This window comes from Desmodus rotundus, chromosome 1 (genome assembly GCF_022682495.2).
Source record: "Desmodus rotundus isolate HL8 chromosome 1, HLdesRot8A.1, whole genome shotgun sequence".
NCBI classification, from domain to species: domain Eukaryota; kingdom Metazoa; phylum Chordata; class Mammalia; order Chiroptera; family Phyllostomidae; genus Desmodus; species Desmodus rotundus.
The window spans coordinates 166,919,497-166,932,905 of record NC_071387.1 but is presented as its reverse complement, the minus strand read 5'-3'; the positions used below and the strand labels follow the sequence as shown (position 1 = coordinate 166,932,905).

At 41.3% G+C, this 13,409-nt stretch overlaps 1 protein-coding gene across 6 annotated transcripts in view; it reads left to right on the top strand.

The window, feature by feature from the left end:
* ARHGEF28 (Rho guanine nucleotide exchange factor 28) overlaps nt 1-12,998 on the top strand; it is a 278,654-nt gene extending 265,656 nt beyond the window's left edge. For all 6 annotated transcript variants that reach the window (XM_045197846.2, XM_045197847.2, XM_024563496.3 and 3 more), the window contains one exon: nt 11,791-12,998. In XM_045197846.2, coding sequence (XP_045053781.2) covers nt 11,791-11,954 — 164 coding nt within the window. In that variant the 3' untranslated portion in view covers nt 11,955-12,998. The remainder of the gene's footprint in view (nt 1-11,790) is intronic.
* The last annotated feature ends 411 nt before the right edge of the window (nt 12,999-13,409 follow it).

Genomic DNA, 13,409 nt, shown 5'->3' with positions numbered 1-13,409 from the left:
CGCTGTCTCTCTGAAGTCTGTCCTGGCCACCACATCTGGAAGCTCTCCCTCTGGAGGGTCCCCGACGTGGTGTCCAGCTGTGGGTAGTATTCGTTGGCCATTGAGCAGGACGTCCTGTCTTTCTGGCAGTTATGTGCGTTCACATCTTCCTACTCGAGGAGGGAATAGGCCCTTTCAGGGCAGTGTGCTTTGTGGCCCTCGGTGGTCTGGAAGGAATGGGGGCTACTAGTCACTAACGGAGTAGCTGAGCCCACTCTTCATGATCCTTTCTTTTGGCAGCTGATTCCACTACAGAAAAGTTGAATTATATGGTAACGCTGTGGCTCCTTCTTGAGAAGAGTCATGGACAGAAGAAAGAGGTCTGTCTAAAAAGAGGAGAGTATTGTGCCAACTTGGGGTTCTCTCTGCTGGTAGTTAGTTAAGGTGAAATTAGCAAGCTTCTTTAGGATCCAGTGTTAGTCATAGGTCACGTGTCGGAAAGCACACATATCTACAAGTGGAGGAGATTTATGGGACACCTGTGTACAGGACACAATTCCAGACTGGGAGAGGTGGCTCTAAGGGATAGAGCATGTTATCGTGTGAGACATATGCTCTCATTTGATTGCTCTTTTGGCCGTTTAAAGTCCTAATTTTGCCTCTGCTCTGCAAAGTGCCTACTTCTTTAATTGTATAATTTATTTTAAAAAACTTATTTCAGATTTAATTTTCAGAAATATAGCATAGTATCTTTACTCTGATAACAAACACAAATGTGAAAAGAATGCCAAGGGTGTGAAAATCGGCATTCACCAAGACGTTTTCTGTATGTTATGTTGTACTTTTAAAATTATAATCATTTTTGAGTGACATAAACTCAAGGATGCAGTTGGAAAGATATTTCAGAGTTTGGTTTCTTGGCAAATGTTATTTCAAACAAATAAGAATTACAAAAATAATGTTTCTCATTTTGAAAAAGGGTTTTATGTTGCTCTGAAAACTGTAACTGTCAACTTCTTAGAACAGAAAAGGCGTGTAAGTTCTGTGACATCTCATAGTTTTATAGGTGATCGGGAGAAAAGTACCCTCCTTTACAGACCTTTCAAAAGTTGCATGCCTTTTTTAAAAGTCTGGTAATAACATAATTATTAAGAAGTAGGTAGAACTAATTAGCTTGGGTGTGTTTGGTCTAATTGCTTTCTGCCTTCTGGTTTAGAGAAAAACACTGGATTTTGTATGCTTAAGAATTTGAACAGCTGCATTTCCCTCTACTGAACCAGTAAGAAGTAAATGCAGCATTAAAATTCCTAGGTTGATTTCCTGCATTATTCACCTGGCAGAGAAATGAATCCAGTTTTTCTTTTCTCAGCAAAATGAGAGGCATAACTCTTTTAGTGAGGGCAGGTGGGGTCAGGCTGCAGGCAGCTCCCAGAAAGCCCGCCTCATTGGCTTGGTGCTTGGAAGTCCCTGCTCGCTACGTCCTTCAGAGGAATTCAGTGCCATGGAAATACTGCCTGCCCTGGCAGCTGGGGACTTGCGTGTCACTTTATTCAGCACACTCTTAAAAGTTGTCCCTGATTTTTGCCAGGTACTCCAAGGTTTGAGTGTCTTAACTTGTTTTGATCTAAAAATTGAACTTGGTATATTTTTGTCTACCTGAATGTATTATGGACAGTTTCAGACATGTACGAAACTAAACAGAGAAGTAAAACAACCACCCAGCTTCCGAAATCTAGGGACTTAGGCCAGTCTTGTTTTAGCTAGACTCCTTCCTCCCCACCCTGCATTATTTTGACGTAATATCTAAAAACGATATGTAAATATTTATTGATCCATGACATTTCGGTATATATCTCTAAAAGATAAGGCTCTATTTTTAAACTATTATCACACCAAGGAAAAAAATTAACAATTCCATAATATCAACATATATAATCAGTACTTAAGTTTGCAGTTGTTTTGTAAATATGTGTGTGTGTACTTTTTCCAGTTTGGTTTATTTTTCTTGAGTCAAGGTCCAAATGAAGACCACAGATTGCAATTGGGTGCTGTGTATTTTAATGCATTTTTAATATAAAATTTTAATTATGAAAAATTCAAACTTATAGAAAAGTATAGAAAATGTGTATCAGGCATGCATTTAACAAATGTTAACATTCTGCCATATTTGCTTTAGATGTCCCTTTGCCTTTTTTTAAAAGACATGTTACAGATTTGAAGTTCCTTCACCTTATCTTTTTTCCTATTTAGAGTTAGCTAATATTCTATAATTGATATATGTATTTTCCACAGTATGTGTTTATGCTATCACTACATATATATGTATCCATAAATAATATATGTTTTGGTTTTAACACTTAAATAGCCTATCCCTCTTCTCCTACCTCCTGTTCCCCTCTCTCTTCTGCCCTCCCCTTGCTCTCCTCCCTTCATTTCTTCCCCTCCCCTCCAGTCCCCTTCTCTTTCCTTCCCTCCCTCTCTCTCTCCATATATATGTATGCATATATGGGTGTGCGTATGTCTTTTGCAACTTGTTTCTTCCATCCATTGTGCATATTTATATATGCAGTATGAATAGTTCATTTTAAACTGCTGTATACTATTCCATTATATGGATAAACAACAGCATATTCATTGCCCTACTAATGAGCAATTGGGATGTTTCCAACTTTTTTTCTATTACAAATGATTCCCAGTGAACATCCTTTTATTCACATCTTGTGTCCATGAGTGACAGTTCATTTAGATTATAACACCCAGAAGTGGTAGGGGTGCCTTCGCTGTTGCTAGGTATTGCTGATTTCTCTCTAAAGTCCTGTAATAGCACTTTCAGCAGTTATACACGAGTATGAGGGTTCCAGTTTCTTCATACACTCCCCAACACTAGTACTTCTAAGTTTTTGCCAATTTTATGGGTATGAAATAGTAACTCATTCTTTCAATTTGCATTACACCAATTACCAGTGAGATTTAGTACCTTTTTTTGTTTCTATTGGCTCTTTAGGTTTCCTCTTCTGGGAATTGCCTGTTCATAAAGGGTTTTTTCTAACAGCAGATTTTGGAATTTCAGAAGTGTTCACTCTTAATTATACAGACACGGTGATACTTTTTGAATGGGCTCAGTTTATTTTGTACTTGGAGAAATAGTTTTCAGGGAATTCATATTTACAAGTTATATGTGGACACTTCAAGATTGGGGGAAAATGTGTAAGAGCTGAGCTTTTTCAAGGTGGAAGAAAATCAGTTGCATGGGCAGAAGTTACTTAAAATAATGTTGTTTTTGACTATTCTGTTCTGTCCTATGGAGACTTTAGCCACCTGCCTGAGTTTTTTCATTCGGTACCTTGTCCCTATCTCCCACTATGTTTTCCTCCAAAGCTCTCTCAATAACTGATCAACGATATTTTACACACTAAACACATCCAGTATCTATCAGCTTCATTTTACTTCTTAGAAATTTCCTTTCACCGTCCTCTGTGCTCCTGTTTCCCGGTGCCCTTGTTGCTCTGCAGGCCTGCCATGTAGATGTCCCACCCCCCTCCCCCCACCCCCACCCAGGGCATCCCCTCAGCTCGCTCCTGTGCGGCATCCCACGTCCTCAATCCCATCTTCCTCTACAATGGCATATTTCTCTAATTGGTGGAGCATATCTCCAAATTCCCTAAGAAAAGGTAATGAAGGCACATTTTTTCAAAATTCATTGAAATGTCTTTTTCATTTCATTTATTTATTTTTGCTACTTTACACTTGGTTTTTATAGTATATCTGCCTTAGAATTCTAGATGAAACTTACTTTTCTTCAGAAGTTTGGAAGAGTTGATTCTTCCACATCCCAAGGTTGCTGTTGAGATGTCTGTTGCCATTCTGATTCCTAACCCTTTGTACCCGTTCTTACTTTGTGGAAGCATTTAGAATTATCTTCTTCACCCTCTCTGGATGAATTTTATAATATGGCTTACCAGGGTCTTTTGTTAAAATCATCTTTACAGGTTATTCATTAGGCTCTTTCAATCTAGAGACATATTTCTTTTGATTCTGGAAAATTTTATTTTTCTTAAACAATTAATTCTCTTTAGTTTTATCTTACTGAAACTGTTTCTGGGTATAAATTGGTTCTCTTGCAGCCTCTGATCTTTGTTTTGGGTTTTTTTTTTCCTTCTATTTCAATTTTTTCATGTTTTTGTTCTACTTTCTGGGAGATTTTCTTATCTTTAACCTCCTACTATTTCAATGATTTAAAGAATCCAGCTTGCATATTTTTCACATCCTCGTGATATACCTTGTTCTCTTTTGCTTTCTATTTTATGGGATCTCGTTCTTGTTTTGTGGCTGGAATACCTTTTAAATAATCTCTTTGAAGACAGTGATTGTGTTTGGGAAGTTTCCTTCAGCTCCCTGTGTTTTCGAGTTGTGCTTTCAGGTTCGGCTGGTCTCTGTGCGGGTTTGGGCTGTTTCACCTTCCAGAGTTACCTTCCGTGGGGGACTGGTGTGAGGATTGAACTGAATGTTTGATTCCAGAGCAAAGGGCAACTGATGTCAGTGGCTTGAAGAGATAAGCCCTATGAAGCAATCCCATCTTGATTTGCTGTTTAATTCTTCTGAAAAGAGAGGAATTAGACTAACTATTTTAAGGTACTTGCTAAACATGAGAATTTCAAATTGGTGATTTCCAGTACTGCAGTTAGGGTAGGTGGAATTTTTGAATCAGGTATTCACTAATTCATTCATCTTTTTGACACTACATATTGACACCTACTACTACGATGAACTGAACTTTACTTTGATATTGTTGGACTAGGCCTGATACTTTTACTTCCTAGTTCTTAAATGTTATATTTTAGTTTTAAGTAAACTCAAAAGACTAAAGAATAGGAATCCAAATTCCAAGAGAATCTTATTAATTCATTACCATGGTCAAATGCACTCAGGGTATAAAATGAGATCTTTTCTGAATTATATGTCACATAGGAGATGTTAAATTTTTTTTTTCTAGGCAAGAGCAAAGACCATACCTGAATCTGTATCAGTCTTTATGGGTAGCTATAAACTCAAATGAACCTCATCTGTTTTATGGAATAGGTTCGTACAAATTGTGTCTTTTTCCAGATAGATACAAACCCATACATGGCACTTGCCAATGACACGGCATGCGGTTGCATTAAAATCGATCTAAACACACTCAGCATGCGGAGGCGGCCTCTAATTTATTGCTGCAGTGTCCCATTTGTGGCCGACACGTAGAAGCTCTGCTGCAGGAATAACAGAGAGCCCTTTATAATTTTATAGTCCAACCATGGACTTTGAAAAACCTATCATGGAACATGTCAAACATGTACAAAACCAGAAAGAATCGTTTAATGAACTCCAAGCCCAACGCTTACCAGCACCCAGTCAGGTCTAGTTCCTCACGGCCCTTATCTCTCCTCTCTCAGGTTGTGTTGTCTTAAAGCGAGTCCGGGATGTCCTGTCATCTCATCCAGAAGTGCCTTAGTATCTTTCTCTAAAAGATCTGGGCTATTTTTTTTTTTAAACACCAACACAATATCATCATTACACCTAAAAAAAATTAGCCATTTTTACCTAAAATCACACCGTCAGTACATGAATTTCTCTGATTGTCTCAATTTGCCCCCTTGGTTTGTTTGAATTGGGATCCAAATAATTTCATATATTGCATTTGGTTTATATATCTCTTAAGTCTTTTTTAATCTAAAGTTCTCCTCTCCTTATTTTTTTTTTAATTGTACAGTCTGTTGAAAAAACTGGGTTGTTTTTTTAAGACTTTTTGAGGGAAAGTTATTTACTGAAAAATGTCTTACATTCTGGGTTTTGTTGATTGTGTTCCTGCGGTATTACTGATCATATTCTTTGCCCCTATATTTCCTGTAAACTGAAAGTCGAGAATATGTTTGCTGTTGGGCTAGATACAGGGCTTATTTTTTGACATGGAGAAAATCTTCATAGATGCTGTTGTATATTTCCTGTATTGTGTATATTGTATTTTTCCTATTTGCATCCCATTAGGTGGCTTACCATGTCTGTTTCTCTTTTTGTGTTATTAAGGTTGGTCTGTGGGTTCAGATGTTATGAGCTTGTTCCATCCCATTATAAAGTTTCCCATCAGCTCTTCTTCTAATGCTTTCAGCAGCCATTGCTGATTATTGCCTGGGTCCACTATAGACATTATGTACAGAGTTAAGTTTCCGAATTTGGGAAACCTCACCTATTTCCAGCTTCCCACCCATGATTTACTCTGGCATCTTGGTCACTTATAGTCTGTTTCTTAGTCTGTCATAGGCTTCTCATTCCCTAGGGCAGTGTTCCCCAAAGTGTGCTACATGGAACACGGCACGGCGAAGCACACTGTGAGGACAGCTTGCCGAATGTGCGAAGCGGCACGTGCTGTTTTTCCCTCTGAGATTCACAGTACAGGTGAGCCTGTTGAAGTTCTGAGGGCTCTGTCAGTAAAGAAACTTGATTGACCCGGCGTTTCCTCAACTCACTTGACCACAGTATTCTTTTATTAGGACTACCAAGTAAGCATCCTGTTTAGGGAAACACGCTTCTTTAAAAAATAAAGAGAAACACAGTTTTTGAAATGTATCTCAACGAAGAGGGGAAGGTAGAAGCAATTGCCCCATCCTCCCATGGAGCTTGCTGATGTTAAGGTTATGACTCCCTAACACTGGCACCCTCTGGGGAGAAAGAAGAATGTGAGAACAAATCAATGTTCAACCAACAGAGAGAGTGGGCATGTCAGTGTGTCTGTGTTAATGTAATCGCATCCTCATCGTGCTGAGTGCTTCAGCTGCTGTGTTCTGGTCAGCATTACCTGTATCACTAACCAGGTTATTCCGAATGCTTCAGTTACTGATAAGAAAATGAAGTGCACCTCTAGTAGTCACAACTCAAAAACGAATAGTTTTCTTTCGTATATTACAAACTTACACACGCACACCACACACATGTGCACCCCCCCACACACACACACCAGCACAGAAGTTGGCTCTTTTGCTCCAGGTGCAGTAATGGTACAAGAGGGGCGGTGAAGGGATCATAGCCCTCACCCAGATCACTGGCTGTGCCTATCAGCTCCAGAGTGGTTTTTGTGCCAGACGCCCTCATCCTGTTTGTGGCTCACTATGGAAAATGGAGTTGAGCAAAATAAGGGACAGAGACCAATTTTCGTTTGCTCTGAAGACACCGCAAGCTTTGTACAATAAGTGTTTTCCATTAGAAGGAAAACGCTGTGCATTAATGCTCCCGAGGAAAACCAGCGATTGCCAGTGATGCCATCAGGAAATGATTTTTAACATGTTTCACAGTATAAGCATGAATCCATCATTAAATAGGGAATACACTTATTTTGCAGGCTTGGAACATTAATGACACAATTTTTTGGAGGTAGAGTTATTTTAGGAGAGTGTGAATTTGGATTTTAGGAACATGCGCGGGGGATATAGTAATGAGCATAAGTCTGTATGCTTCATTAAAATAAATGAGAACAGAGCCAAGACCCAGCAGGTACGAACCTCTGTTTTGTGAGTTTTCTTGAGAATGGAACAGAATAAGATGTGGCTGAACAAGGCATCACCTGTAATCTCAACAGTGCCCTCAACATACTTTTTGTCATACTGGGCTGCCGGGTGCCTGGTCTCTGGACACACTGTGGAGCCAAATTCAGACCTTGGGAGTTGATCTTCATGATGAAAATTACACTGATGCTTTTCTGTTCAAACAAGGCAGACTAAGGCAAAGACTACATTAATTGAATATTTTTCAATGATAGCCAACCCTTTCTGACTTGTCACAAACCTGTTCTTTATGACAAGTTACCCTTAAGTAGGCTGTTCGTAGAAGGAAAGATCAAGTGCAGGTCTGGGCAGCGGACATCATCTTCCACTCATTAGGTAGCTTTGCGAGTCCTGTCCTTGGGGCCTGTACACGGGCTCGACTTGGACGTGTGCTGTTGGAGAGAGTGAAGGTAGACAGATGGGGCGTGTGTCTGGAAATTACTCTAAAAAAATTATTTTAAATGCAACTGGAGGTAATAAATGTGAATTTCTTGAACATAAAGCAGTTGAAAAATGCATGCATTTGTTGCACCTCTTGAATGTCACTTGGTAAGGCACGAAGCCTAAACACAGAATGTAAAAATTCTCGAGCTGTAGAAGAAGCTTAAGAGACCTGCATGATGATTCCAATTGGATCCCTCATGAACTGAAGCCCAAGGAAGGGAAATGAGTCGCCCAAGTTTACATTTTACATTGTGGTTTAAAAGATTTCATTCACTCCTCAGTTTAGGAGGCACTTTGTTCATTTTTAACATGGCACATGGTGACATTTTACACCTTGAGTTTAGCGTCTGGGCTTGAAAACAAGCAATGATTCAGTTGGCTCAAAAGGAAAAGGGTGGCGGCAAGCCGGTGAAGGGAAGGCCAGTGTCACCTCCCACAGGTGTCAGCTTTTCCGGAGCTGATGTCCAGGGTTGTGTGTCGTCCCAGACCCTGGGCTCACTCATCTGGTAGTTCGATGTTCCATCAACTGAGCAGAGGAAAGCATGAAAATGGCAAATGCAAATGTCAACCAACAGATTGCAACAAAGGGCTAAAAACAGGGAGGTTTAGGGAACTGTCTCTGGCTATTGACGGGTGCGGGAGGGTTCAGAAGACTAACTTAAGACTGAGTAGTGGTCTGAGTTAGGAAATTTCTCACAAAGGATGAAGTTTTAGGATATGAATAAAAGTTCAGTTAACTAGAGAAAGAAAGAAAGAAAGAAAGAAAGAAAGAAAGAGAAAAAAAAACCTGCACCAAGATCCTACCTCTCCACTCGGTTTAACCAGGCTTTTTGGCTTTTATGTGTTTCATCTTATTTGTCCCCATTTTGAGGACGACAGTGCTCACCTGTTGCATCTCCAGAGAAATGGTTTCATGTCCCGTTTGTGTCAACTAAGAGGGAAAGTTGTATTGAGACACTAGATTGAAAAGTTCTTTGTAGTTTGAAGTTTTGTTTCATTTTATTAGCATGTGGTTTTCACTTGGCCAAATTGTGATTGCATTAATATTTATTTGCTATTAAAAGGTATTCTATGTCCAGCAATTTGCAGGCATTTTGATCACAAATCAAATTGGATGGTTAACTTTATTCCCCTGCTTTCTGAATTGGTGAAGTTTTATTTTAACAAATGGTGTTTTGAGTTTAGGGTTCTGTGTAATGATCCAACTCTCTGGGGTAAAAAGTGTGGAAAAAGGTGGTTGACCTTGAGAAATATACAATCGCTGTGCCGGAGTTCTTTGAGGGTTGAAATGAAATAATAAAATCAGAAATCACTGAATGGTTTTTAATTTCAAAGACAAGCTGTCTGACCTTGCCGTAGTAGTTCAGGTAGAAACCAGGAAGGAACACGGAGAAGGAAATTGATTTCCCCTCCAGGTGACGCACGACAGCCACCCCCATTCATCCATCTGGGGTTGCAACATGGGCCGTTGACTCCAGGGTCCAGCAAGCTCTTGCCTACAGATGTATTTTTATTCTTATTTGAAAAAATTCAGATTAAACTCGCGTACCCCCTTACACACACATGTGCACACATAAATTACCCCTCTCCCCCAATTCATTCTTGGTTTTCTATCTTCCTGAATCAGGGCCTACAATTTAACTTCAGATAAAAGAATTCTTTCTGATATATATTTGGTTCTTTGGATCTTTTTGAACAAGTCTTTTCTTGAAACCATTAAAGGGACTTCCCAGATGCCTAGACACACCGGTATTTTAGATCTTTGCTAAAGGTTTCAAAGCCAGAGGAAGGAAACTGGCACGGATTAAGGGCTTCCGTTGTGCCTGGCCTTGTCGCATTTGTCAGTAGTCACCTCCCAACTGCCGCACTCCGCACTCCGTGGGCGATTGTCCGTTCCCTGTGCGGTATTTCCTGTGCCCGGGCCGGACTTTCTGCTGGCCGGGAGGCAGCGTTTAGTCCTAGGTGAACTCTTCCCCAACCTGCCAGCATCAGCGAGCTGGAAATTTTGAGGTTTGTGTGGATTTCTTTTTTTTTTTTTTAATTGTGTAACATTTAACATCAGTAGTTTAACTAAAAATATTTGTTTTTCGAGGTGCAATGGCCTTCTTCATTTAGCAGCTAGGGAAAAGAGTCGAAATTGTGGAAGTGTGTTGTGACCACACAGGCGTGTTTTTCCTCCGAATGTGGTGAAATGGGACATAGTGGTTAAACTGAACATTCTGGGTTGATTTATATTGCTCTGATGGTGAGATCATGGCCTGGGCTTTTGTGTTCACCTGATTAAATGAGGGCCGCAAGACCTGGAACAGCCCCAGAGAAGGCACGCTGCTCGCGGTGGTCGAGAGAGGCATCTTCAGTAGATGTGTTTTCTGGAGTGAGGGAGTTCCCAGTATATGAGGAGCAAGCTTTGGAAGTCGGTAAGATCAAGTCACCCCAATGCAAACAGGTTGTTTTGTGCCCCGTTGGCACCTAGAGTCACGGGTGACCTAAACTTTGAGCTGGGCTGTGGAGTACAGCCGCTCCTCGTCACCTCCTCTCCACCCCCCCTCCCAGGGGTCCTTCTCAGCTTAGACACACAGGTCAGCTCCTCCAGGTGACCTGGTCTACTTCTGTGGCCCTGGCTGCCCCTCTCCCATTGGCCTGGCCTCCTATGGGAAGAAGTGATAAAAGGAGGTGTAGCAAAGGGCCCTGTATCTCCTAAGACAGACCCCTGTGAAGACATTTTGCTTCTCATTCCTGCCAGGCCTTGCTTCCTGCTTTCTCTAACAACCAAAGATCCTTGTCCGGGGGGGCGAAAGCCACAAGCGTTTTTGTCATTAGAATGCCAGCATTATGTGTATCCATCTAAATAAGGGAGGCTTTGAACAAAATGTGGCAGGGATTATAATGACTTCTTGTTAATGACTGGAAAAAAGAGCAGGTGGGCCTCCGTGTTAGCCATCTTCCCACCTGTGTTTCCACGAATACTCCGCCGTCTGCTCCAACTGGAGCTGGCTCTTTGTAACTTTGCCGTGTAGCTCAGCCTCGGGGAGGATGGTCAGTGGAGCAAGCGCAAAGAAAATGGTTTGCAGTGAGGGCCTTTCTTTTCTTCGTATCAACCGCCCCCTTTTGCCTGCACTTTACACTGTATATTAGAGGGTTTTACCAGATGGAAAGGAGAATAGACAATGCCCTGCTGTTGCTAGGTAACAGAAAAAAAAAACCTAGTCATAGTTGATACTGGAACAATTTTCTCTAGGAACCTGGCTACTCTTGCTAAGTGATTTGTGCAGTGTTACTAGATTTGCATAATGGTGCAGCCGAAGGGTCTTCATCCTTTGGTTCCTTTCTCCCCATCCCTTACCCACATCAGTGAAATCCCAGATACATTATTTGTCTTGAGGTTAATTCTTGACTTTGAGATATTTGAGAGAAGGTGCTATGCAGATGAAAATACAGTTAATTGCATGTAGCTAGAGTATATACTGCATTTCTAAGATTTCGAACCCATTTTCAAAAAAAAGTGGGTACCACTTTCTCTGAAGTAGCAGCATTTTCACAGCCCACAAATGGTGTCAAGTCTATTGATTTGACATTTCCCTAGGACTATTTTACAAAGGTTATTTTTAGCTGCAGGAGACATTTGTACAGACAACCAAATATATCTTAGTGATGTTGATTAAGTCATTTGATACCCATTTTGTTTCTTTCTCACTGGACTCCACCATCCTCTCCATGGCTGACTGAGTCATGGTTCGCCTGCCTTGAGAGTCTCCACCTGACTCCTGTGACCTGTGCTGTCTGTCTGTTGCAGATCTGGACATCTCTGAGACTGAGCTCCCAGCTCCTCCCGACTCAGACCCGCACGGCCCTGAGCTGCAGGCGTTTACAGCAGAAGCAAAGCTAAATCCACAGACAGTGACCAGACAAGACGGGGAAAACGGAGATGGAGTCGAAGAAAACATTGTTTACCTCTGATTGTATTGTCGTTATTTTTCCAACCAAAACAGAACACTGGCGTTTGCGGGGAGAATTTCTTTCTTCTTTTCCTGATGTTTGTGTGACTGTGTCCAAATTGCTTTAAGAGTAATAGTTAATATTTCATGCAAGTTCCCTTTTGGGGCATGAGTCTAATAATTAAATTATTGAAAGCAGCTCTGTTTGTGTAACTGTTAACTCACCACACCTAATTTCTGATTTCTGGAGGAGAAATTAAATAAGCAGAAATGTTTTCAAAGTTATGACTCTGGACTAAAATTCCATATTGCATTTTCTACGGAGTCATCTGGTTTTTGAAATGCTTTTTAAGACCTGGATGAAGCAATCTGAACAAAAAGAATGACATTCACGATGGGCACATGTTCACAGTCCCAGCAGCTGGTTACGGAGAGTGGCCTCAGCACCCCCCGCAGGCAGAGGAGTATGTGGGGAAGGTCTTTGCTTGGTTAGTTTTCACGTGCTGATGTCTCTTTGGAGCATCAAAGGGTTGCTCCTGAGGGTCATCTGTCACAGTCGCCGTGGGAGTCACTGTGCAACCAGTGTGCGCTGTCTGGGCGCTATTCTGAGCAGGAAGCCACTCTACTATGGACACAGTCTGGACTCTTTGACCTGGGCCACAGGCTTTGCAGGCTCACTTTCTTAGTCTTAGTCCTGGTTGTTTTTCAAGCCACGTCTTTCAAGAGAGCCCAGAGGCCAGGCCCCAGCGCAGCCAGTCAGTTTTGATGGAAGTAGTGACGCTGCAGTAGTGCCCTCACCTCTCTCACTGGCCATGTCTCTGCCAGGCCTGGGAGCACCAACCGCCACTCACGACAAGCATCTCTGCCCAGTTCTTTTAAGGACAAAATCTGCTCCCTCGGCAAAGCTTGCCGCCAGTGCTTTTCCACCACGGAAAGCTGCCACCTTCTGTCTTCAGAGTACTATGTGTCTCTGTGTGAGAAACAAACCAGAAAATGTTTTCCGCCTGCTCTTCGAATATACCCGTATGTGTTTTGGTCAGTGTCAATAAATATCTTTTTACCTGTCGATTTTACTTTGAAATGTTAATGTCATGTAGGACAATAGTAAAATACACATTTCACAGACATACAAGCACAATCTCACCTTATGAAAGTGAAAATAAAATAAAAGAGAAGCACTAAATCACCCAGAACTGCAACACTGTCCAGGAGGGAGCCATGATGGGAAGTGGAAAACTTCACCCAGCTTCCATTGTTTGCTTGTTTTTTATTCCCACTTAAAGTTGCCAATAGAATAACTACTTGATATTTTTCACTCGAGCAAGTTAAATCTTTTTAAAAAATATTTTATTTATTTTTTTAGAGAGAGGGGAAGGAAGAGAGAAAGAGAGGGAGAGAAACATCAATGTGTGGTTGCCCCTAACGTGCCCCCTACTGGGGGCCTGGCTCACAACCTAGGCATGTGCCCTGACTGGGA